Source organism: Elephas maximus, chromosome 21 (genome assembly GCF_024166365.1).
Source record: "Elephas maximus indicus isolate mEleMax1 chromosome 21, mEleMax1 primary haplotype, whole genome shotgun sequence".
In the NCBI taxonomy this organism is placed as follows: domain Eukaryota; kingdom Metazoa; phylum Chordata; class Mammalia; order Proboscidea; family Elephantidae; genus Elephas; species Elephas maximus.
The window spans coordinates 22617063-22642385 of record NC_064839.1 but is presented as its reverse complement, the minus strand read 5'-3'; the positions used below and the strand labels follow the sequence as shown (position 1 = coordinate 22642385).

At 44.6% G+C, this 25323-nt stretch overlaps 1 protein-coding gene across 1 annotated transcript; it reads left to right on the top strand.

Annotated features, from left to right (window-relative positions):
* Positions 1-1943: 1943 nt before the first annotated feature.
* Positions 1944-24892, top strand: LOC126065081 (liver carboxylesterase 1-like). The gene is made up of 10 exons (XM_049864746.1): positions 1944-2052; positions 3023-3156; positions 3714-3867; positions 11195-11299; positions 13528-13632; positions 18124-18264; positions 19513-19660; positions 23196-23327; positions 24355-24427; positions 24709-24892. Exons 2-10 carry the CDS (start codon positions 3026-3028, stop codon positions 24890-24892), a joined length of 1173 nt encoding a protein of 390 aa, XP_049720703.1. The 5' UTR covers positions 1944-2052; positions 3023-3025.
* The last annotated feature ends 431 nt before the right edge of the window (positions 24893-25323 follow it).

The window sequence follows — 25323 nt, the reverse complement described above, 5'->3', positions numbered from 1 at the left end:
TGATACCTTGGTTTGCTTTTTACAAATTCCCTAAACTTCTGTTTATCTGGAAATGTCCTAATTTCACCTTCATATTTGTGAGACAGTTTTGCTGGATATATGATTTCTCGGTTGGCAATTTTTTTCCTTCAATGCTTTATGTAAGTCATCCCATTGCCTTCTTGCCTGCATGGGTTCTGCCGAGTAGTCTGAGCTTATTCCTATTGACTGTCCTTTTTCCTTTGTAGGTGATTTTTCATTTCTCACTAGCTGCTCTTAAAATTCTCTTTATCTTTGGTTTTGGCAAGTTTGATTATAATACGTCTTGGCGACTCTCTTTTAACATCTACCTTATGTGGAGTTCGATGAGCATCTTGGGTTGATATCTTTTCATCTTTCATGATATCAGGAAAGTTTTTGGACAGCAATTCTTCAACAATTCCGTCCGTATTTTCTGTTATCCCTCCCTGTTCTGGCATTCCAATCACTCGTAGGTTATTTCTCTTGATAGAGTCCCTCATGATTCTTAAGGTTTCTTCATTTTTGAAAAATTCTTTTTTCTGATTTTTCTTCAAATATATTGGTGCCAAGTGCTTTATCTTCAAGGTCACCAATTCTGCCTTCCACTTGCTCAATTCTGCTCCTCTGACTTTCTATTGACTTGTCTAATTCAGTAATTTTATTAATCTTCTGAATTTCTGATTGCTGTCTCTCTATGGATTCTTGGAGCTTATTCAATTTTTCATGTTCTTGAATAACCTGTTTAATTTCTTCAAGTCTTTTATCTGTGTGTTCCTCAGCTTCTTCTGCGTATTGCCTGATCTCCTTCCCAATGTCTTGAAGAGTTCTGTATATTAATCTTTTGAATTCTGCATCTGGTAATTCCAGGAAGCCACCTTCATCCAGAAGATCCTTTGATTCTCTGTTTTGAGAGCTTGTTGAAGCAATCATGGTCTGTTTCTTTATGTGATCTGATATTGACTGTGGTCTCTGAGCCATCTGTAACTTATTGTATTGATTTATTTTATGTTTGCTTACTGTATCCTAGTTTCTTGCTTTGTTTTCTTTTGATATGCCCAAATGGGTTGCTTGAGTGAGCTAGCTTGATGGTTTTAGACTTTGGGGCTCTGACGTCCTGTCACCAGATGGCTAAAGCTGTTATCAGGTATATGAGCTTATGAGTCCACTCACTTGTGTGGATTCAGCTCAGGTGTCCAGGTAGCTGGTCATCAAGTGTGTGTTACAGTCTCTGTCCTACAGCCTTAGAGGGGCCGGTGTGTCTGGTGTAGGTACCAGTATCTGGTTGCAGCAGGGGATCATGCTCTGAACGGGGCAGGGGGTTGAGAACTGTCCCGAGTGTCTCTGAGGAAGCGCATCCCTGTGCCCTAGATCATACAGCTGGGTGGGTTCTGCAGACAGACCATGGGCAAACCCAGTGCTTTTGGTTGTAAGGTCTGGGAGGTACCAGTTATTCTAAGAACCCTGTTGTGGGTTCCTGGGTGGCCTGAGTGGAGCCACCAGTCCTTAGGCCCCTGGTATGGGCAGGTGAGGAGCCTGTTTAATAGGCCAAGCAGTGTCAAATATCAAACACCCACCTCTCCACCGCACAGCTTGAACAGTTTCAGTCTGCCAGCAAGGGCCTATTCTCCTGAAATAGGCCCACACAGATCCATGCAGGGGGGAAAGGTATTTAAAATCCACAGACCGTTTATGCCTGGACAGGAGCTGCTTCTGTCCTAATCTCCCCACATTAGTGGAGCTGGCAAATTATCTTTTCCCCTGTTGTGAATGTATTCTTTCTCCAAGTCCGGGAGCATGGCTTGGTGTGTTCAGTGGGCCTATCTCAGGCCTAGGGAAATCAACAGCCACTGAAGGTGGCTTGGGTTTGGGGGGCGTGGTTAAATATATGCAAATACTTAGTTTTTGCTGAGAGTGCTCTTCCTCTCTGGTTCTGGAGGTGTGAGTAGGCTGTGCAGCTGGCTGCTTTTCCTTGAGGGAGCTGTAGCTGAACACTGCCACCAACCTGTCTCAGCCACTCCTGTGAGTTTTGCCTGAGGGATCCCAGTGATTCAGGTGTGGCAACTTTTCTCCACTTCTGAACTCTTTCTCCCCCACCACTCAGCCCGTTTTCTTACTTTGCCTTTGACGTTCAGGGCTCCTAGCTTGTCATAAATATAATCGTTTCACTTGATTTTTCTGGTCTTTGTTGTAAGCAGGATTGCTAGAAGAAACTGGCTATTCAGCCATCTTGGCCCCACCTCATGGATGGTTTAACGAGCATGAAATGATTTGAAGTGCTTAGAACAGTACCTGGCACATATTGTGTGTTATAAAATGTGCCTTCTTTTTATTGACAATATTATTATTTTAGCCACTCCCACTTCTCCCCCATTATGTTAGTTCTTTTAATTCAAGGACCATGAGCTGTGAATGGTTATGTCCACTTTCATCCTATTCTTAGCACAGTCCCTGGCACATGGCAGGGTCTCAGCATGGAAGAGGCTGATTTTAGGCTGGGCTTTGGAGGGTTCCTGGGGTTTGGGGATTCCGAGAATGCAGAGGGAAGGAGGAAAGGCATGTTAGGAAGAGATATCTTCAGGGACGTGTGCTCATCTTGGGATAATCATTTGCTCTAGGGGAGAAGTTCCATTCCCCGCAAAAGAGCTAAGAAAGGCAAAGCTGAAACACAAAGGCTGCTCAATGCACTGTTTGCTGAGCTGGCTGTGAGGTCCAGGCATGAGGACAGTGACAGTGTTGGGGAAAACATGACACCCTTGGCCTGTTCTGCTCCCAATTAAAGCATGAGGAGCCTTGGTGTTCAGGTGACACTTGATATGCTAGGGAAGACAGTGGGAGCAGCCAGGGTACACTGTGGGGTGGTGGCTTCAACTTCATAAGGCTCCAACCTTGCTGGGGACTGTGGACTTTGAACATTGGCCTCCTTTGTTTGTGACCAAGAGGTAGATGGCCAAAGCAAACAATCTCTTGATGTCCCTCCTAGTTCTGCTTCCTATAACCAACATGGTTGCTTCCTCCTGTCCAGGTAATGGTATGGATCCATGGAGGTGGTCTGCGGGTGGGTGGGGCATCAATGTTCGATGGGCTAGCCCTGTCTTCCCATGAAGATGTGGTGGTGGTGACCATTCAGTATCGCCTGGGGATCTGGGGATTCTTCAGGTAAGAGATCGGATTCTCCCCTCTGAACACTGGCCCTCAAATAAGGGTGCTAGGACCTAGCTCTGACCAGGTCAGCCTCTAAGGAGACCTTTGCTAAGTTCCTGAGTAAGACATTCAAGTCCCCCCCCCCCCCACAACGTCTCGTTCCCTGGCCACACTGGTCCACTTACTGTTGAGCTTTTGCATATGCTGTCCCCTCTGCCTAGAACACCTACTTTACCTAACAAACTTCTGTTCACCCTACAAGGCCCACCCCAAATGTTATCTCCTCTTAAATACTCATCTTAATACTTTGTATGTTCCTTTATCATGGCAGTTAGCATGCAGCACAGCAGTTAAGGGATGACACATAAATGTTTGCCAAATGAATGAATGTAGAGTCCTAAACAAAACAAAGTGACAGAAAGGGAAGGTGGATAAAGACCCCTGTGTCAGGGATGTGGAAGCCCAGTCTTATCCTGGAAGGCCCAGCTGGAGCCCCCCGCCTTGTCTATAGTCCTGAGAGCCCTTGCTGTAACATCTCTGTCCCCACCCCCACCCTCTTCTCTCACTCACAGCACTGGGGACGAGCACAGCCCGGGGAACTGGGGTCTCTTGGACCAGGTGGCTGCATTGCACTGGGTTCAGGAGAACATTGCCAGCTTTGGAGGGAACCCGGGCTCGGTGACCATCTTTGGAGAGTCTGCAGGAGGTGCAAGTGTCTCTGTTCTTGTAAGTGACCCCAGCACCAAGCCTGATACCCAGGACATGAGTCCCTTGAAGACCAGCCAGTTGAGCCATGGCCACCTTTTATTACAAGGCCTGGATCCAGGGCTGACACTACTCACTGCCCAACATCATATGGTATAGAGTTAATCACAAAATTCTTCCCCGCCTCGAGGGAGCTTAAAGCTCAGCTTTGCACCCTTGAGCCATACGAGTAAATCTCCAGACGAAGCCTATAGCCATGACATTCTCTTCATCTAGCCTGGTTGAGCTCTGTCTCTTTTTCCTAACCATTATACTGTTAAGACTTGCCTCACTTTTCTTGGGAGGCAGTGGCGGGTATAAATTATGCATACGAGGCGGCGAGGACAAGAGCAAGGCAGAGTTTCATTGTTTGGCTTGAAGCCAGATCCATATACACATCAAGGGGAAGCAGAGCTAGAAAGGGTGGAACCTCCTCTGAGGTGATCTGATGGCTTTTCCATGCCAGAAAGGGTGGACAGCCGTCTCTGGACTGAGGGATGGAAGTGTGTTGGGGGAGGAAATCTGGGGGAGGTGGGAAGGGGATGAGGGATATGAAGAGGGGTCAGGATGGGATAGGCCAGGGGTTGTGAGACATAGACAAAATCTGGAGACACAAGGTGTGATGGTTAAGCTTGTATGTCAACTCGGCTGGGCTATGATTCTTAGTGTTTTGGCAGTCGAATAATGTTGTGATCACTTCCCTATCAAGATTTGGTACATGATCATCCCCATGATGGAATCTGCTGTGAGTAGCCAATCAGTTCAAAAGGAGTTTCCTTGAGCTTGTGTTCTGCATGGAATATAAGTGGACGTTCTGGCAAGGCTTGGGTGCTTTTTCCTCATGCCGGATCCTACAGCTGGCTCCTGTTCATCTGACCTCTGGTTCTTGGGACTTGAGCTAGCAGCTTACCTGTGGTTTTGCCTGCTGATCTTGGGATTCATTGATCTTCTCAGCCTGTGAGCAAGAGCTCTGCTCTCTTCTTACCTGCCAATCTTGGGTTCTCCAGACCTTGCAGCTACATGCCTCAGGAGAAGCCTCTATCTTGACATATGGACTTGGGACGTTCCAGCCTCTACAACTTCATGAGCCATTTCCTTGACATAAATCTCTCTCAATATATATATTAATACACTTTACTGCTTTTACGTCTCCAAGAAAAAAAAAAAAAATTTTTTTTTTTTTTTTTTTTTTTTTTTTAGAGAACCCAGCCTGAGACATTTGTTACCAAGAGTGATTCTAGGAAACAAAATTGTAAGGATGACTTTTCTAAAATATTGATTCTCAAGTCTGGTTAGTTGTAAAGATGTTGATGACTCTGTTTCCAGTAGTAAAGAGGACCCTACTAATCCACAGCATCAGGTGGCAATCCAAATAGATCAGATATTGATGAAAGATGAGGTTCTGAATGATTGTGTGTGTGACACCTTTCTACAATTTAATCAGAATGAGAAGTATAAGGAAGCTGGTTGGTTGGTCCTATTTTCAGTAGGCATACTGGTGAAAGAGATGCTCTCAGGGCATCAGAGCTAGAGCTCAAGTGCCTTATAAGTGACCTGAAAGTAAGTTTTCACTTGTGTTTTGAAAGAAAGTAACAGAGCTGATGTTCATGAAAACCAAACCCACAATCTTATTTTAAGAATGGCCGAATTACAATGCCCACTCAGCTGTCAACCTCTAGAGGTGTCTGAAGTTAAAATGAGGGCACTGATTGGGAAGAAATGGGATCCTGAAACTTGGGGTGGGTACATATCTGCAGATAATCAGCAAGCTGGAGACATTGAGCCCCTAAATTCTGTTGAATCATGCCCACCAACAGAACCAGCCCTGTCACTCTCAGCTGAAGAGATTACTACATGTTTGTCTGCTAAACCACCCTGCCCAGTAAAACCTTTAGCCCCTCCACTCCCATCTAATGAGATTAGCTCAGCTGCCTCTAAAGAGCCCTTATCTGAGTCATTGCCTGGGGCATTGCCTGAGGCACATGCTTTACAAGATGATTCTGAATGTCCTCAAAACATTTCCCACTACCAATTTTGGATTCTAGACATATACTCGACTTAAGTCCCAGTGAGCCTTAAAAGGTGAAGTAAGAAGTGTGACCCAGGAGGAGGTACGCTACAGTCCAAAAGAACAGCTGGACTTTTCTAATATGTACAAACAGAAACCTGGGTAATATGTGTGGGAATGGGTATTAAGGGTGTGGCATAATAGTGCAAGGAACATAAAGGTGGATCAGTCTGAGTTTATTGATATGGGTCCACTAAGCACAACTTTTCAACTCAAGAAGGTAGGAAAGTATCTAATAGTTTATTTGGTTGGGTTGCTGAAGCATGGATTTCGTGATGGCCTACACTAAATCAGGTTGAAACATCAGACCTGCATTAGTATACTAATGGACAGTGAATTCAGTCAGAATAGTCTGTCTTATATGGACTTATCATGTTGACTACTTAGTCGTGGTGTTCCCAGGAGTGAAATAGATAGGAAATCTACTAAATATTTATTTGTGATCTCTGCAAGGAGGTGAATTCTAAGTCAGGTGAACAGCAGTCTAACTTGAATCACCCAAATAGAGAGTCACGGTCCCTCAATCAATTCCCAAACATGCGTGAGTTTAAAGGCCCACAACCCCTTGGATGAAGGAGGCCAGGTCCCCTTGAGGAAGGACTCCAGTACACTGCCAAAAAATTGACACTTTTAATCTTCCTCCCAGCCTTCCAAAGGGATCTATGACCTTTTACAAGAGTGACTGTTGGTTGGGGAAAAGAAAATAATCAGGCTTTTTGGGGATTACTGGATACAGAAACTAGTTCCAAGAGACCCAAAACATCACTGTGGTCCACCAGTCAGTGTGGGGGTGTATGGAAGTCAGGTTATTAACGGAGCCTTGGCTCACATCCATCTCACAGTAGGTCCAGCGTGTCCCTGAACACATCCCGTAGTGATTTCCCAAGTTCCAGAACGCATCATTGGAATAGATACACTCAGCAACTGGCAGAACCCCCACATTGGATCCCTGACAAATGGAGTAAGGGCTATTATGGTGGGAAAAGCCAAGTGGAAGCCATTAGAACTGCCCTTACCTAGGAAAATAGTAAACTAAAAGCAATACTGCATTCCTGGAGGGATTACAGAGATTACTGCCACCGTGAAGGACTTGAAGGATGCCAAGCTGGTGATTCCTACCACATCCCCATTCAGCTAGCCTGATTGGCCTGTGCAAAAGACAGATGGATCTTGGAGAATGACAGTGGATTATCGAAAACCTCACCAGGTGGTGACTCCAATTGCAGCTGCTGCTCCAGATGTAGTTTTATGGCTTGAGCAAATAAATGCATCTCCTGGTACCTGGTATGCAGCTATTGATCTGGCTAATGCCTTTTTCTCCATACTTGCTTTGAAGGACCATTAGAAGCAGTTGGTCTTCAGCTGACAAAGCCAGCAATACACCTTCAGAAGTCTACCTCAGGGTTCCATTGCCTCTCCAGCCTTATGTCATAATTTAGTCTGAAGGGACCTTGATTGCCTTTCCCTTCCACAAGACTTCACACTGGTGCATTACATTGATGACATTATGCTGATTTGACCTATTAAGGAAGAAGTGTCAAAGACTCTGGACTTACTGGTAAAACATTTGCTTGCTAGATCGTGGGAAATTAATCCCACAAAAATTCAGGCACTTTCCACCTCAGTGAAGTTTCTAGGGGTCCAGTGGTATGAGGCATGTCAAGATATTCCTTCTAAAGTGAAGGATAAGTTATTGCATCTGGCTCCTCCCACAACTAAAAGGAGGCGCAACACCTAGTGGACCTCTTTGGATTTCAGAGGCAACATATTCCTAATTTCAGTGTGCTACTCTGGCCTATTTATCCAGCGAGTGGAAAAACTGCTCCTTTTGAGCAAGGTCCAGAACAACAGAAGGCTCTATGACAAGTTCAGGCTGCTGTGAAAGCTGCTCTGCCACTTGGATCATATGATCTGGCTGATCCAATGGTGCTTAAATTATCAGTGGCAGATAGTGCCATCCCTTGAGGTGATTAGCCAGGAACCTAGTGGACGCTGATTACATTGGACCACTTCCATTATGGAAAGGGCAGTATTTGTTCTTACTGAAATAGACTCTTCCTCTGGATATGGATTTGCCTTCCCTCCACACAATGCTTCTGCCAAAACTACAATCCATGGACTTCAAAATGCCTTATCCACTGTCATGGTATCCCACACAGCATTGCCTTGGATTAAGGGACTCACTTCACAGCAAGTGAAGTCTGGCAGAGGGTCTGTGCTCATGGAATTCACTGGTTCTACCATGTTCCTCATCATCCTGAAGCAGCTGGGTTGATAGAACAATGGATTGGCCTTCTAAAGATGCAATCATGGTTCCAGCTAGGTGGCAATACCTTGCAAGGTTGGGGCAGTGTTCTCCAGAAGGCTGTATATGCTCTAAACCAGCATCCAATATATGGTGCTATTTCTCCCATAGTGAGGATTCATAGGTCCAGGAATCAAGGGGTAGAAATGGGAATGACACTACTCACTATTACCCTTAGTGACCCATTCGCAAGATTTTTGCTTCCTGTTCCCTGAGCTTATGCTCTGCAGGTCTAGTGGTCTTAGTTCCAAAAGGAGGAATGCTCCCACCTAGAGACACGTCATTGATTCCATTGAACTAGAAGCTAAGAATGCCACCTGGCCACTGAGATCTCCTTATGACTCTGGTCCAAAAGGCAAAGAAGAAGTTACCATATTGGTTGGTGTGATTGATCTTGATTGGCAAGAGGAAATTGGACTGATATTACATAATGGAGGTAAAGAAGAGTTTGCCTGGAATGCAGGAGATCCCTTAGGGTGTCTCTCAATACTACCAAGTCCTGTGATTAAACTCAATGGAACACTAAAAACTAGAGCACCTGAATTCCGACATGACTACTAATAGCCCAGAGCCTTCAGGAATTAAGGTTTGGGTTGCCCCACCAGACAAAGAAGCACAACCAATTAGGCTGCTTGCTGAGGCCAAGGGAATATGGAATGGGTGATGGAAGAAGGTAGTTCTAAATATCAGTTACAGCCACATGACCAGTTGCAGAAATGAGGACTGTAATTGTTATGAGTATTTCTGCTTTGTATATATGCATCAAATATTTTTGTTTTCTTCACTTATAAAATATAAGATGTAAACAGGGCTAGTGCATTTCTGGGTGTATGTGTATTCATTGTATCATCTTAGGCACAAGTACGACTTTATAATTGTCTTTATTCATAGATTATGTATGGTTTAAGGAGATGTGTACAGGTGTCAGTTGACAACGGGTTGACTGATGGTTAAGATTGTATGTCAGCTTGGCTGGGGCATGATTCTCAATGTTTTGGCAGTTGTATAATGTTGTGATCACTTCCCTGTTGAGATTCAATATGTGATTACCCCCATGATAGGATCTGCTGTGAGTAAACAATCAGTTGAAAGGGAGTTTCCTTGAGCTTGTGGCTTGCATTGAATATGAGTGTACATCCTGCAAGGCTTGGGGGCTTTTTGCTCATGCTGGATCCTGCCACTGGCTCCTGTTCATGTGACCTCCTGTTCTGGGGACTTGAGCTAGCAGCTTACCTGTGGTCTTGCCTGCCGATCTTGGGATTCATCGATCTTCGCAGATTATGAGCAAGAGCCCTGCTCTCTGACCCGCTGATCTTGGATTCTCCAGCCCCTGTGGATATGTGAATCAGGAGAAGCTTCTATCTTGGCACATAGACTTGGGACATTCCAGCCTCTACACGGTGTGAGGCATTTCCTTGATATAAATCTCTCTGCACATATATATTTACACACTTTACTGGTTTTGCTTCTCTAGAGAGCCCACCCTAAGACACAAGGTGTCTGCTGGTTTGGGAATATGGCTGGGGAGACACTGAGAGAAGCTAAGGTGGAAAACCAGATCAGAAGGTGCTGGCAGCTGTGAGAAACCTTCCAGCTGCCTGACAGTTGAGCAGAGGGTCAGTGCTATCACCATGTTTTTAAAACGTGTATGGGCTTCATAGTTGAATACACTGAGGGAAATCTTTATATTTTTAAAGTGGAGAAAAAGGAAAAGTGTAAGTAAGACCAAAGAAGAAAAAAGACATCCACAGTTGCACTACCCAGGAATACTCAGCATTAACATTTTGTCATGTATTTTTCTAGTGTTTTCTCCATGATTCAGTTAATCAATCTGTCTGTCCATCTATCTATCTATCCATCTATCTATCTATCTGAAAGAGTCCCTGGAGTACACAAACAGGTAACGTGCTTGATTGCTATCTGAAAGGTTGGCAGTTTGAGTGAGTCCACTCAGATTTACGTCAGAAGAAAGGCCTGATAATCTACTTCTGAAAAATCAACCACTGAAAACCCTACAGAGGACAGTTCTACTCTGACACACATGGGTCTCCATGAATCAGAACTGACTTGGTGGCAACTGGTACTGGTTTCCATCAAAAAACCCTCCTTGACATATCAATATAAGTACTTCCCTTAGCATTAAATATTCCACCATAATGTTATTCTTAAGAAGCCCTGGTGACACTGTGGGTAAGCACTTGGCTGCTAACTGAAAGGTCAGTGGTTCAAACCCACCAGCCGCTGTGTGGGAGGAATGTGGTAATCTGCTTTGGTAAAGATCACAGCCTTGGAAACCCTGTGGGGCAATTCTATTCTGTTCTATAAGGTCACTATGAATCAGAATCAACTTGATGGCACACAACAACAACAACAGCGTTAAATATTCTTCCACAGCATCATTTTTGTGTTTGCATAGTCATTCATGGTAATAATGCAAATTAATTTATTTAACCAAAGTCATAATACTGGACAATGGGTTATTTCCAATGTTGGGTAAATATCCTTATACAACCTTGTATGCCTCCTTGATGATTTAGCTTAAGATAAATTCTGAGTTACGGAAATGCCTACAAAGAAATGTATATTTAAAGTTTGTTGGGGATATGCCAAGGTGTTCTTCAGAACACTTTTGGTTGTTGATAATAAAGATGTGCCATACACTTCCTATTCCAGCCCTCACCCTGTGTTCCTGATCCACCCCGCTAAGCTTGTCTTATGGAAGCCAGGCCCCTGGGTCAGTCTAGGGGAACAGCCCAGGACAGATGAGGAGCTATTATGTCCACTGAGTTCTCTTACATGCTCCTGAACCTCCTTGAGTTATCCCCAGAGCAATGTGCCAGGGCAGAGCTGTGAATGGAGGTAGCTCTGGAAGAACAGATGTGTCATTGACCCCTCCCTGTGAGCATAAACTCTCCTCCTCTCCACTCCCCTCACAGGTTTTATCTCCTCTGGCCAAGAACCTCTTCCACCGGGCCATTTCTGAGAGTGGCGTGGCCCTCTGTGTTGCTCTGGTCAAGAATGAAAGCAGGTTGGCAGCTGAGGTAGGTCTCACTTTGGACAGGTGCCTGCACCTTTTGCTCTGGCCTCCTGGAATCTCAGGGGTCTTTCTTGCCAAGGACTCAACTTACGTTGTCAAAGAATTATGGAAGTGAGAGTGGCTAACAGGACAGACAACGAGACACCTTACTCAAGGTCTTAGTTTGCTAGGGCTACCTTAACAAAAATGCCACAAGTGGGTGACGCTAAAGAACAAGGATTTACTGTCTGACAGTTTTGGAGACCAGAAGTTTGAATTTAAGGCATTGGCAGGGCTAGCTGTTCTCTGTCAACTCTACGGGAAGATTCTTGTCTCTTTCTGCTTTGGTAGTTGTTGGCAGTTCTTGGCATTCCTGGGCTTGGAGATGCAGCTATCTCCATTATTGCTCTCTCTTTGTCATCTACTTCTCCCTGTGCCATTTAACTTATTCAACAAATACATACCGAGCATTGACTGTGTACCAGGTGCTATACTAGGCTCTGGGGTGCCAGTGCACACTCACCAAGGCCCCACCATCATGCAGTCCACATTCTATCCATCTGCTTCTTCTCCTCTGGTTATGTTTTGCTTCCAGTTCACATGACCACTCCACCTGCCCCTGAGTTTTAAGAATTTCCTTTTGATTTCAGAAGGTAGTCAGGCTTTCTCCTCTGCTTTAGAGCGTTTATCATTTTTGTGTTAGAAGTGCTCAGCCCCAATTCCAGATCATTTACAAAAGAAATTCTCTGTCCCAGGTTTGCTTGGATGCCCATCCTTGGTCGCATTGAATGTAGTTAGGAGGGTGGGCAACTTGTATGCACGTGGCTTGCAGGAGCTACTATGGGAGCTCCGTGGCCCAGAAGTAACCATTCTCAGAAAAGTTGAGGGCAAAGTTGTGATGGACAGACCAGTCCAACTCCAAGACAGGCTGAAGGAAACCTCTCCTTCAGCAGGGTCTTCTTTTTCCTTTTTTTTTATTTTTAAAGAGGGAAAAAGGCTCTGGTTGTGTCACTAGCTCTCCAAGCAGTGATCTGAGCCCCTCAGCTTGTCTTAGAAGCTTGACCATTATTTATTTATTTTTATGACCCTTGAGCTAAGAATGGTTTTTATATTTTTAAGTAATTGAAAAAATCAAAAGAAGAACAATATTTCAAAACCTGTGCAAATTATACGAAATTCAAATGTCGGTGTCCATAAATAAAGTTTTATTGGAACACCACCACACCCATTCATTTACATATTTTCTTGTTTAACTTTGAAGCAACATCTGCTATGCATTGGGATGGATGCCAGGCCATTTTCCTTTAGGCCTTAGAGTTAAATGATATTCTGTACTTTCTGAAGTGCCTTCATGTGAGTCATCTTAACTGGACCTCCCGTAGTTCTGCACATGTTTTAATATGTGTTGGTACCCTTCTAAGCCCTTTCAGGTATTAAGATAGGCCAGTCATTATCCCCATCTATGGGTGGAAAAGCTGAAGAGCCTTGGTGGCATAAGGGTTAAGTGCTTGCTGCTAACTGAAAGGACGTCACTTTGAACCCACCAGCCACTCCATCAACAAAGACCTGGCAGTCTGCTCCCATAAAGATTACAGCCTAAAAAACCTTATAGGGCAGTTCTACTCTGTCATGGAAGGTCACTCTGAGTCAGAATCAGCTGAATGGCACACAACAACAACAACACCGTAGTTGTAGAAACTGACAACAGAGAAGTTAAGTGACTTGCCCAAGGTCAAATGTAAGTCAAATGTAAGTGGCAGAGCTGAGATATGAATTCAGCCAATATTATTGAGAGTTGATGCTCTTAACTACCACTCCACACTGCCTCTCTTTAGATATTCAGCTCTGAGATCATTAAACAGACATAAGGTAACTGAGGAGCCCCTGGGTGGTGAAAACGGTTAAGCACTCAGAATAAGGCATGGTGTTCTACTTCTGAAAGATCACAGCCGTTGAAAACCCTATAAAGCACAGTCTTACTCTGAAACACATGGAGTTGGCATGAGTTGTAATTGGCTTGAGGACAACTGGTTCTGGTTCACGTAACAGACAGAGAGAATGTGTAATTGGCTCAAATCACAATTCAAATTAATAATAGAGGCAAGACTAGGACACAGGACTCATACCTTCTCGTCTTTTTTCTACTATAGTATGCTACCTTCAGAAATAGGGTAGGGGTGAAACGTTCTGTCTACATTGTTTGAGGGCAGGGATATTACTCTTGAATTCTACTGTAACTTGTGATCTCCACAGAAAGTTGCTACCTTGGCTGGGTGTAAAACCACCACCTCTGCTGTCATGGTTCACTGCCTGCGCCAGAAGACAGAGGAGGAACTCTTGGAGACATCGCTGAAGATGGTAGGTGCATTCATTCTTATAGCCACATAAGTCCCACCCTTTAAACTTGGCCCCAGGCTTTATCATTTCAGCCGCCACATTTACCTAAAAAATCTACCTGGGCAGTTTCCTTTTTCTCAGGAGCAGCGTTAGCCTAAGGATCTCAGTAAGTAATTTCTTCTATCCTTTTTTATTGTGAAATATATCAAATCTCAGAAAAGTAAAATAATAACATTAATGAAGAATTCTGTGATAATCCCCCAGTTTTATCAAAATTTCTTATTTCACCATCCTCACTTTTGGATATATTTTAAAGAAATTAACCATTACAGATTTGGCTGAAAATCCCTGGGCATCCCTTTCTAGCTCCATTCTCCTCCTTCCTTCACAGAGAAAATCACCATCCTGAATTTTAGGGGCAAGGTTATTAAGAACAAAGTTTGCCACAATTTATCGTGGTTAATTTAGAAGCTACCTAAATTATAACTCAATAGTAGCCCAGTTTTCTAGATTTCCTGAGACCCTGCCTCAACTGTGATTCTAGGGTAGCAATCCATCCACCCACCCATCTATCCATTTATCATCTTACCATCTATCGACTCAACTACAAATCTATCCAATCCATCAATAACATTACATCCATCGATTATCAATCCATCCAGATCCATTCATCATCCATCCACCATATATCTTCACTCCAAAAACCAATGATTCCTCTGTCCACCAGTTACCGTCCATCTATCCAGTTATTTGTTCAACTCATCCATACTCCATATATTGGCCAACCCCTTCCATCCATTCATGCATCCATCCATTCATCTGTCCATCCATGCTAACTATACGGGGGGTGTCAGAGTCGATGATGCAGACATAAATATGGATGTGTTTCCTTGCCCACAAGGAACTGTCGAAGGAAAAACACACCCATCCTTAACTGTGGTGGGAGTACGGAGGGGGAAGCCTTCATTTTAACCAGCAGGGATGCTTCACATAGAAGGTGACGTTTGCAGATTGGTGGATGGCTACAGCATCTGTCATCTCAGAGAAGCTACAGCAGGGCACACACCTCAGAGAATACAGGACTTCAAGCCAAGCTATTCCCTTTGTGGGGGAAGGGTACGAATGTGAGCTCCAAAGTAGCCAGAGCCTTTGGACTTTCAGTCTGGACCCTGGCCTCCTGAGGATTCTTCCAGGGTTTCCCAGGGGCAGGCATAGAGCACTGGACTCTGCATGTATCCCCATGAGTTGAGCCCAGTGTGGTTTCTGGGCTTGGATCCTGGTGTCTCAACCCCTAAGAAGGTGACCAAAGTGTTCAAAGAATTAACACACAAGTATTTTCTGATACCTGGAAAGAGGCAAATATTTTAACAATTCTTTATGAGACACAAAGGACCCTGCTTATAAGGGGGAGAGTTGGTGAATTTGGGAAAACCCAGAGAACCTAAGAGTCCTAAAATCTCCTTTTGGGACTTTCTGTGATCATTTGGAAGCGCTTTCCATGATTATTCACTATCCCCAATACACGCGCACACACACACACACACACACACACACACGCACACACACACTCACACCTGACTGCTGGAGCTACAATTCAGAATGGAGAGACCCTTTCTGGTCACTTCCTGCATACTTGTCAGGCATATTCGCTGCAGTGTAATGTAACATTCAGCGCAATTTTGATGACCACACACCAAGGACAGCCGTGGGGAGGCAGGGGAAGGGTGAGTTTCAGTGAGCTTGTATGAGTCAGGGTTTTTTAGTGCAAGGTGAAAAAACTCATTTCAACGTGTCTCAAGCCAAAAAAAGGAATGTGTTGTAACAGGATCTTCAGATAACTGAAAGGAGTAGGTAGTTTCAGACATAGCTGGATCCTGGTGCTCAAATGATATTACGGGAGTCTCTCTGTCTCTGGAGGCATAGTGGTTGAGAGTTCGGCTTCTGACAAAAAAGGACTGTAGTTCAAATCCACCAGCCACTTCTCAGAAACTTATGGGACAATTCTTCTCTGTCCTATAGGGTCACTACGAGTCAGAATCGACTCAATGGCAGTGGGTTTCCTTTGCTTTTTTAATCTCTCTCTACCTCTCACCTTCCTATGCTCAGTGCTGGCTTCACTCTGAGGCAGTTTTGTCCCCTGGGAGATTAAAGAAAACAATGGCACTCTAAACGTACATTTTAGCAGTTTAGAAACCCTACTGGAAAGAGATGACCATTTCCCAATAATTCCCTCAGAAGTTTTGGGATAAAATGACATGAGCAAGTACCATTCCTGAAATAATCATTGTGATCAGGGAGACAGAGCACCTCAGGTCAAATATACATTTCTGACCAAAGGGGTGAGAGTGGGGAAGAGGAAAATTGGGGTGCTAGATAGTAAACCGTGGTGGCACAGTTGTTAAGAACTACAACTGCTAACCAAAAGGTCAGCAATTCAAATGCACCAGTCACTCCTTGGAAACCTTATAGGGCAGTTTTACTCTGTCCTATACGGTGAGTATGGGTCAGAAATGACTCGACTGCAACAGGTTTGGTTTTGGTCTCCAAGAGAAGGGGAAATAGATGCAGGGCAGGGTGGCACAAACAAGAGATGTCCAGCGACTGTAGATTGGGGACCCCAGAAGTTGTCCTTGCCTTGTTCCTGCCGTCCCCTCCCCCTGTCCTATACCAGGGGAGCCAGGGTCCAGCCCACTTCCTCATGGCCCAGCCAGGGTGGCACCTGGAAGGAAGCCCTTTACCTCCAGGGCTCACCTAACAAAAGATCAGCTTCTTTCCCAGGAAGGCTTCTCATTCACGGCCTCTGCCTTTGTCTTCACAGAAATTCTTCAGTCTTGATTTACTTGGAGACCCCAGAGAGGTAAGGGCCTTCGTTTTTTTAATTACAACTTTCAAGCCTTGCACTTTAATCTCCAGTGAAATGTGGATGAAAGAATCCTCCTTTTTGTGGAATCACAGTAACTCCTTGTGTTTATATTACCAAGGCCCAGAGAGGGGCAGTGACTGGCCTGGGTAACACAGCCAGGAGGGCCAGAGGCAGGACTGGAGCCCATTTCCCAGACTCCCAGTCCAGTGCTCCCAGACATCAGTTCTGTGCCATATGGACCAGACTAACCTTCTCTTGCTTATATTTCCTGCTCCCCAAAATGCCCCTTTGGGTGGAGGCTGAGCTAGAATCTTCCTCCATGGGGTGGCAGAGATGTTACCTGGATAAAGAGTTTCTTCAGGAACCTTCACTGAGGAGCCCAAATCTTCTCCTGAGAGGCCAGGGTTGGTTGGCTGTGCAAGCTGCACTCTTTACAGGGCCTCAGGGAGGGAGCCAAGGGTCTCAGTCCTGGGTGCACCCTCCTCCCGGCCACACGGACTGGATACTTTAGCCACATCCTCCCCATCTCCTTCTTCATCTGCCACCTTCCAACAGGTTACCAGCTTCTGGTGACATTGCCTCTGTACCATCTTACAATCCTGTCCTCTCTGCCCCCTCCCTGGGAAGTGATGTCCTGAAGAATCAATTGGATTTTTTCAGTCTCTCAGTGATTATTTAATAAGCACTTACTATGTGCCAGGATCTGATTTAGAAACTGGGGCCAGAACACCAAAACAGGCCAAAAAAGACAAAATTCGCTACTCTCTTAGAACCTAACATTCTGGTTGGGGGGATTACAATAAACAAAATGTGTGGTGTGTTTGATGGAAGTCAGTGTTATGGAGAAAAATAAAGCAAGAAATTGGCGTAGAACCTGCCAGTGGGTATGTCCGTGGTTTGAATTTTAAGTAGAAGGATCAGGGAATGGCTCAGTGAGAAGGTGATATTTGAGCCAAGTTCTGGAGGAGGTGAGGAAGCCAGTTCTCAGGAAAACTGGAGGAACAGTGCTCTAGGCACAGGGAATAGCTTCTGCAAAGGCCCAGGGCACAAGGTCAGTGTAACTTGAGTGGATCAGTGAGGGGACAGACTAGGCTTCAGGATAAAGAGATAATGGGATGCGGGGGCGTGGCCATTTAAAGGATTTAGATTTTGATTCAAATCGAGATGAGAACCCATTGGAGGGTTTTGAACAGAGGGGTAACATAACCTTAGATTTCACAAAGGGTCTGTTTGGCTGCTGTGTTGAAAATAAACTGTAGGGAAGGGACAAGGGCAGATGAGGTGAGCCCAATGGGAGGCTGTTACATTGCTGTACATAATCCAGGCAAGGCAAGATGGCGGCTTGACCTAGGGTAGTAGTAGTGCAGTGTGGTGAGAAGGGATGGGAGTGTGGATATTTTTTGAAGGAATAGTATACAGGATTTGCTGACAGACTGAATGTAGGTGTGAGAAAAAGAGGAGTGCCCCTGAGCTTGTTTGTTTGTTTGTTTAAACTGAGCAAGGCAATGCACACAGCCCACATAACACAACCACATGCACCCACTCTGGGCAGCAGCAATTATGTCAACCTAACAGAAGCTGAAGTTGGTCACCCCCTCCCCACCACTGACTCCGCCCAGCTCTGGCCTCACTACTCTGTTCTCTTCCAGAGCTATCCCTTCCTGCCCATTTTGGTTGATGGGATGCTGTTGCCAAAGACACCTGAAGAGATTATGGCAGAAAAGAAATTCAACACTGTCCCCTACATTGTTGGAATCAACAAGCAAGAGTTTGGCTGGCTTCTTCCAAAAGTGAGAAAGTGGACACATCTTAGACTCTACCCCACCACCATCTCAAGTTAGGATGAGCTCTTCATTCTCCAAGGCCCTCTTTGAGTGGAGGGTGCCGGTTGCCTTCGGCATGAGTTGACGTTTCCATGAAAATCTTCTCTGAGATGGTCAAATGGGTGGTGCTGCCCATGGGAACCCCTCCCCCAAACACTGTGTCCTTCCAATCAATGAACCCTGAAACGTCAATGCTGGGAGGGCCTGTAGAGATAATAATGGTTCATGTGGGCAAACCAAAGCCTGGAATGGGGATGGAGCTCGGGAGTTAAGAAGAGCTAAGCCTCAGGCCCAGGGCCCCCACCTAAGGCTTGGTGCTTTCATATTTTCTCTGTAAGTCTCTGCACATGCTCTTAGTAATCTAATTGGAAAGATTCAGAGAAAGCTGCTGTCTTGTGAGTTAAAACTGACTTCTAAAAGTGAAGAAGGACTTTCCCCTCAGAGGGATTTCAGAGGTTATCCCAAAGGACCAAAGCCCTAAAGGCAGGAGTCAGGGCTTCCTCGGACATCTGAGGCAGGCCTGTGTCATCTGCTCCACAGCCCTCTACTTCAACACTACCTGGCTTCAGCCTTCCCTTCTGACTCACTGAGCACTGGGGGGATTCTAGCCTGATAAATGTCACAGTAGGCTGCAAAGAATTGGGGCAGCTTCTGCAAAACATTTTTCATCCTCCTATACTCCTTGAGTTCCTGAATATAAGTCCATTTGATTGATTGATTTTGTCCAACTTATCGAAGCCCATGCTCATCAAAGCATGGCAAAGTAAGAGCCTCTTCAGTCTGTGTTGGTTTCCTTGGTTGTTTCTTTCTATTAATTCTCAATGATTCACAAGTGTGTAATCATTTTTTTTTAACAGTTGATGGGCTACCCACTCTCTGAAGGTAAACTGGACCAGAAGACAGCTGCATCGCTCTTATGGAAGTCCTACCCCCTTGTTGTAAGAGTCCAGTGAATCATGGGAAGTGGCTGAGACCCCAAAAGGGGAAGGAACTTGCCAAAACCATATATAGCACTTAAGTGGCAGATCAAAGACTAAGACCTGAGGGTTCTGCCCCCATTTTCCTGCCTTTCCCACCTTGCTGCCCTGGATGAGAGCTGCAAAGAGCTTGATTGGTGTCCTATTAATGCAAGCTTTCCTCACTGGGTGGAGAAGCCACGTCGGCTCACCTGGGGGTGGGCAGCTGGTGGTCACTTTTCACTCTTGATCCATTCAGGCCATCCCTGAGGAACTGACTCCGGTGATCACTGAGAAGTACTTAGGTGGGACAGATGACCCTGTCAAAAAGAAAGACCTGTTCCTGGACATGCTTGGAGATGCAGCTCTTGGTGTCCCATCTGTGATTGTGGCACGTCGTCACAGGGGTGAGTGCCAGAGGCTGGACAGGAGAGGGGATGCTGTCCACCTCCAGATCCTTTGTCTGTCCTTCCCAGCCCCCGCACCCCCAGCACAGACAGATATGTTGAAACTGCCGAGAGTCCAATCTCAAAGTTCAATTCCACTTGACCTGGAGTGAGGTACTGTTCTGTTTTGGTTTCTGCCAGAAGCCAACTCTAAGAAAAGAATCTGAGTGCTAGTAGTTTATGTGAGAGGTGATCCCAGAAAACACCAGTAGGAATGTGAGGAGGCGACCAAGGAGAAGAAAGGAAGCCAATCAATGATGCATTGTTCAGCAGTATCCACTGTGGACAACTGGCACTGGGAACTCTGGGAAACAAGAAGAGGACTTGCCTCGGGGTCATCCCATCTCAGCAGCAAGGGAGCTTGGGTACTTACTACAAACTCCCACTAGCCATTGGTTGTTCCCAATGGGTTTTTAATTTTCTGGCACTTTGACCTGTTGCATGAGGGGACAGAGTAGTCTCCAGTGGCCAAAGACCCCAGGCAAATAGTTATGGATGCTGGAGGTAGGTGTCAGGCTGGCATGTCCAGAAATGGAGGATATGGGTGGGAGTACTGACAGCATCTGCTCCAGGTGTTCCTTACTGGAAGTCATGATGATATGGGAGCTGGAGAGCAAATATTGGAAGGTACATCTTGGTCAGAGCTACCTGCAAACTGCTTTATTAATTGATGGGGCTGGGAGAAGATTGGGAGCCAAGCATAGGGCAAGGGATGTTGTCAGGGACCAAGAAAACCAAAAGGAATGAGCAGTGGATGTGTGGGAGGAGGCAGTCTGCAGGATGTCAGTATCAGTGGCAGGATTTTGCCCATCCCATCATGTGCCTGCGACAAGCTGAGGGCCAGGGCAGGGTCTTCCATGGGATCTTCCAACCTCACCTTCCCCAAAGATGAGTAGGTGGGATGTGAGGTTAACGATGGAGGAGCTCACCTAGATAGTAGATGGATGTTTCCTCCTAGATGCCATTTTGAGGACTTCGCCTTTTCCACAAACTCCATTATCTCATTCTCCTCATGTGCAAGCTAACAAATGTTTCCTTGGTCCCTCTTTCTCTAACCCTGCTGGAAGGGTTTTTCAATTCAGGACTTTTTAAGTATGATCAAAACTACCTATAGCATGGAATAGGCTACCTAATACTGAACTACTTTGTGCCCAAGCACAGCTCACAGCCATAATGTACAGGTGCTAATTACCTACCCTTTCTTCCTCTCTAGGGTCCTGATGAAACCCTTTAGCTGGGGGCCACCTGGGATCAAATCTGTTTTTTTCATAAATTTGGTTTTGTCTCCTGCAACCTGTGGTGTCCCTTTCTGCATCTTCTGCTAGTCTCATCCATCCCAGGATATTATATGACATTGAGTTTAGGGGCTTTTTATTATTTCATTCCTATATTTATGTCACTTCTTAATTAAAGTCCTTCAAATAAAAAGAACTTTTTTAATGTAAAATTAATTTGTTACAATTGTAAAAAGTTTTGAAAGACAGGAACACATATAGAAGAAATGAGGTATCACTCATAGTTCTTCTGCCTGGAGACTTTGCTGTCAATGTTTTTGGTTTTTGTTTTCCTAATAATTGTTTCATGTCTTACCTATAATTAAAAGATCAATGTTATGATTTTTCTTTTAATACTATATTATAGGCATTTCCCAATGTCATTGAAAAACATATATAACATTGGCTGCATGTGATTCCGTGGAATGAATACATTATAACTGGCTTTAACATCCCTTCTTACTGGCTACTTAGGCTGGTTGCTCCTTTTTTGATACCACAAATAACGTTATACTCATCCTTGTGTGCATAAATCTTTGACCACATCTCTAATAATTTTCTTAGGACTGCTTTTTAGAAGCGAAATTACTGGGCTGAACTGTAAGAGTATTTTAAAGCTCTTGACACTTATTGCAAAATTGCTATTCAGTGTATAAGACTGTGGATTTCTTAACTCTCTTGCACACTTGGGATACTAAGATTAAAAAATATTGTAAATTTCATAAGCCCTACCCCAACTGAAGAAAAAAAGAGAGAGAGAGAACAGCACGCTCTGTTTTAATTTGCAAATATTTGATTATCAGTCTCTGCGTCCTTTGTTCCTAATTGCTGTTACCCAAATCTGTGCCCTGCTTTCCTCTGTAGACCTGTGTTGTAATCATAGGAGTGTTATATATCCTACACAGTAACTTTCAAAAAAAAAAAAAGAATTTCTTTTGGGCAAGATACTGCTTAAAATAAGTTCTCTCGTTCACAAAAGGCCTTTCCTCTATGGCTGGGTTCTGTTTCTTTTCTAAAACTTTTGAGTGGCAGGGGCAAGGCTAAACCACCTCCTTCGGCAAATTCACCTTGGCCTTGGCCTTGAAGCACCTGTTTAACAAGTAGATTTCAGAGCCACAGAAGAACTGATTGTTCCAAACAACACTTCTCAAGGGCACAGAGGAAGTGAGGGGAAGGATTAAATGAACTCTGCTGAGCCCTCATGTTTTCAGGTTAATAGTTGCCGTCAAGTTGACTGTAACTCATGGCAATCGCATGTGTGTCAGAGTATAACTGTGCTCTCTAGGGTTTTCAGTGGCTGATTTTTCAGAAGTAGATTCCCAGGCCTGTCTTCTCAGGTACCTCTGGTTAGACTTGAACCTCCAATCTCTCAGTTGGCAGCTGAGCACTTTAACCTTTTCTACCGCACAGAGAGAAATCCTAGTGTTGGGATGACATATATTGTTAAATCTTTTTGTGGATGATGTTTAATGGTGTGAAGAAATGATTATAGTATATTCCAAAATAGCAAATATGATATTATCTCAATTATATATATATTAAAGGCATACATGCTAAAATACCAAAAAAGGCTTCCTCTGAGTGGTGGGATTGTAAGTGATCCTTTTGTTCATTTTTCTGCATTTTGTAAATTTCTTACTATGCTTAGGGGGGAAAAGTTGTAAAATTTCTATACCAGTGGAAATGTTCAAAACTAGGGAAAATTGAAGACATCTATTAGGCTGTAGATATTCTCCAAAGGAATGAAAACTAGTCTTTTATCAATGAAATACAATAGCGTACACTGGATGTATATAGATTTTTGTGTGTATGAAGGCATCAGTAGGCAAAGGGGTTTATATGAATTGACCTAGGGCCCTGTAATGATAGTCATTTTGAATAGATTGATGTAGGAATTTCAACATTCATTCATTCAACAAATACTAGGCCCAAATCCCTGCCGCACCTCAATCAACTATGCAGTCTTAAGTGAGTTAATGAGCTTTCCTGAAACTCCATTTCTGAATTGAGATGATAACCAGGGGTTTCCTGCAGGGCCACACAGCTCCCAACACACAGTTGGCACTCACAGAGCTCAGCCACTATTAATATAGTTGGTGTTGTGTACTCAGTACCCAGATGTGTGACCAAATCCCTGAACGCTCAGGGCCCCCTGGAGACCTTGGTATCACCCAGGTGGGCATCTGGTAAAATGAATAGAGCATCAATTCTTGTTTTCTCAGATGCCGGAGGCCCCACCTACATGTACGAGTTTCAGCATCGTCCAAGCTTCTCACCAGAGATGAAACCCAAGACGGTGATAGGAGATCATGGGGACGAGCTCTTCTCGGTCTTCGGGGCCCCATTTTTAAAAGGTGATGGCTCTTTGCTGGCTATGAGCTTGTAGTTAGGAGACCTGGGCTCAAGTCTCGTTTTGGTGGCCTTAAGCAATTTCCTCCTTCTTTCCTGGCCTTAGTTTCCTGAATTCACCATAATAGGGTTGAACTACATTGGGCAGTTCCCAGCCTTTCTCCTGCCTAACATGCATGATGGGGGATGTGCATTCACATGCTCTCAGCTGTGGTCACTCTCAGAATCCAGACCTGTGGCATCAATAAGACAGGTAGTGGGTCACCTGTAGGGCTAGAATGCCATCCCTACATTTCCCACTCCTAAGAGCATAACAGAATGCGAGTGAGAGTAAGGCTAGACTTGGTGTGAACTTTGAATCACTTCTTATGTGTGTGTGTCTCTCTACTTGTCTGCTCATCTATTATCTAGCATCTATTTCTCTACCATCTATCTATCTGCTATGTATCTACCATCTGTTTTAACATTTATCTAAAACTCACATCTTTTAAAATTTGATCTATTTAATAACACATTATTTTAAAGAAAATCCTTCACCAATGTCTACAATACCTAACTACTATGTATTACAGATAACTTGTGACCCACCTTTTGGTTCTCTGTGACACACCAATGCCTCTGGGCATCTCCCGGTTGTATAACCCCATATGACCATTTCAGCTCTGTTTTTTTGAGACTATCAAAATGGGGGTGGGTGAAGGAGATTGAGAAAATACCCAAGGGAGAGCAGTCTTGGAGTTGGAGCTGCTGTGAAGGCAGCTATGGGGTGTGACATTGTGATTCTGAAGGGGAAGGAGGGTCATGTGGGTACAAAAAGATAAATGCAGCCAGTTCACAGATTGACTAGAGGCCCATCACTGACTCCCAGATCAGTAATTCTCAAACCTGAAGTGCACACAAATTACCCAGGATCTTGTTAAAATGCAGATTTTCTATCAGTAGGTCTGGGATAAGGACCAACATTCTGATCCTGCTGGTCCACGAAGCATACTTTGAGTATCAAAGGCTTTTTTTCTTTTCCCTTCTCCACAGAGAGTGGCACCGAAGAGGAGGTCAAACTCAGCAAGATGGTGATGAAACTGTGGGCCAACTTTGCTCGGAATGGGTGAGATTGGTGGCAGAGAGGAGCAGAGTCGGGGACAGGGGTAGCAGGGCATACCTATTTGGGAAGTTTAAGTGGTAAAGCTCTTGACTCTATGACCAAAGTACTCTAACAATGGGAGCTTTTTAAAAGGGAACAAGCTCCCCCCAGAGATGGTGAGCTCCCTGTCTTCGAGGCAAGTGAGCCTCTTGGCAGAGATGAAGCCAATGGATCTCTGCATGTTTCAGAAGGTTGCTTCAGTCCACACTGTAACTTTGGGAATTTCTATTTGATTCTGTTCCCAGGGACCCCAATGGAGAGGGGCTGCCCCATTGGCCAGCATATGACCAGAAGGAAGGGTACCTGGAGATTGGCATCACCACTAAGGCAGCCCAGAAGCTGAAAGACAAGGAGGTGGCTTTCTGGACTGAGGTCCTGGCCAAGAAGGCAGCAGAGAAGCCAGCGCAGACAGAGCACATTGAGCTATGAACAGAGGGCCAACTGGGTACTCTACATGGGCATTCTACAGAAGGCACTTATAGCTCAAAGAGGCTTCTTATTGTGGAGGCTGAAGAATTGTCTGGTGGGATGGAGAATTTTGTACTGATTGCCTCAAATTTGGGAATAAATGTTTTGGAGATGAAGCCAGTGTCTGTGTCTTGGTCTGGAGATTAAACTTTCCTCCTTAGAGAGAATGAGGTCCCTGGATGGTGCAAATGGTTTGTGCTTGACTACTAACTGAAATGTTGACAGTTCAAACCCACCCAGCAGTGCTGCTGAAGAAAGAAGAATGGCATGGTGATCTGCTTCCGTAAATATTACAGTCAAGAAAACCTTGTAGACCTTGAGCCTACTCTGTAACAAATGAGGTCCCCATGAGTTGGAGTCAAAGGCAATGGGTTTGTTTTGGGTTTTTTCCT

Coding starts and splice junctions, on each gene's coding strand:
- LOC126065081 (XM_049864746.1), top strand. CDS start 3,026: ATGGTATGGATCCATGGAGGTGGTCTGCGGGTGGGTGGGGCATCAATG. Junction 13,633..18,123: donor TGGAGACATCGCTGAAGATG/GTAGGTGCATTC, acceptor GTTCTCTTCCAG/AGCTATCCCTTCCTGCCCAT. Junction 23,328..24,354: donor CGGGGCCCCATTTTTAAAAG/GTGATGGCTCTT, acceptor CCTTCTCCACAG/AGAGTGGCACCGAAGAGGAG.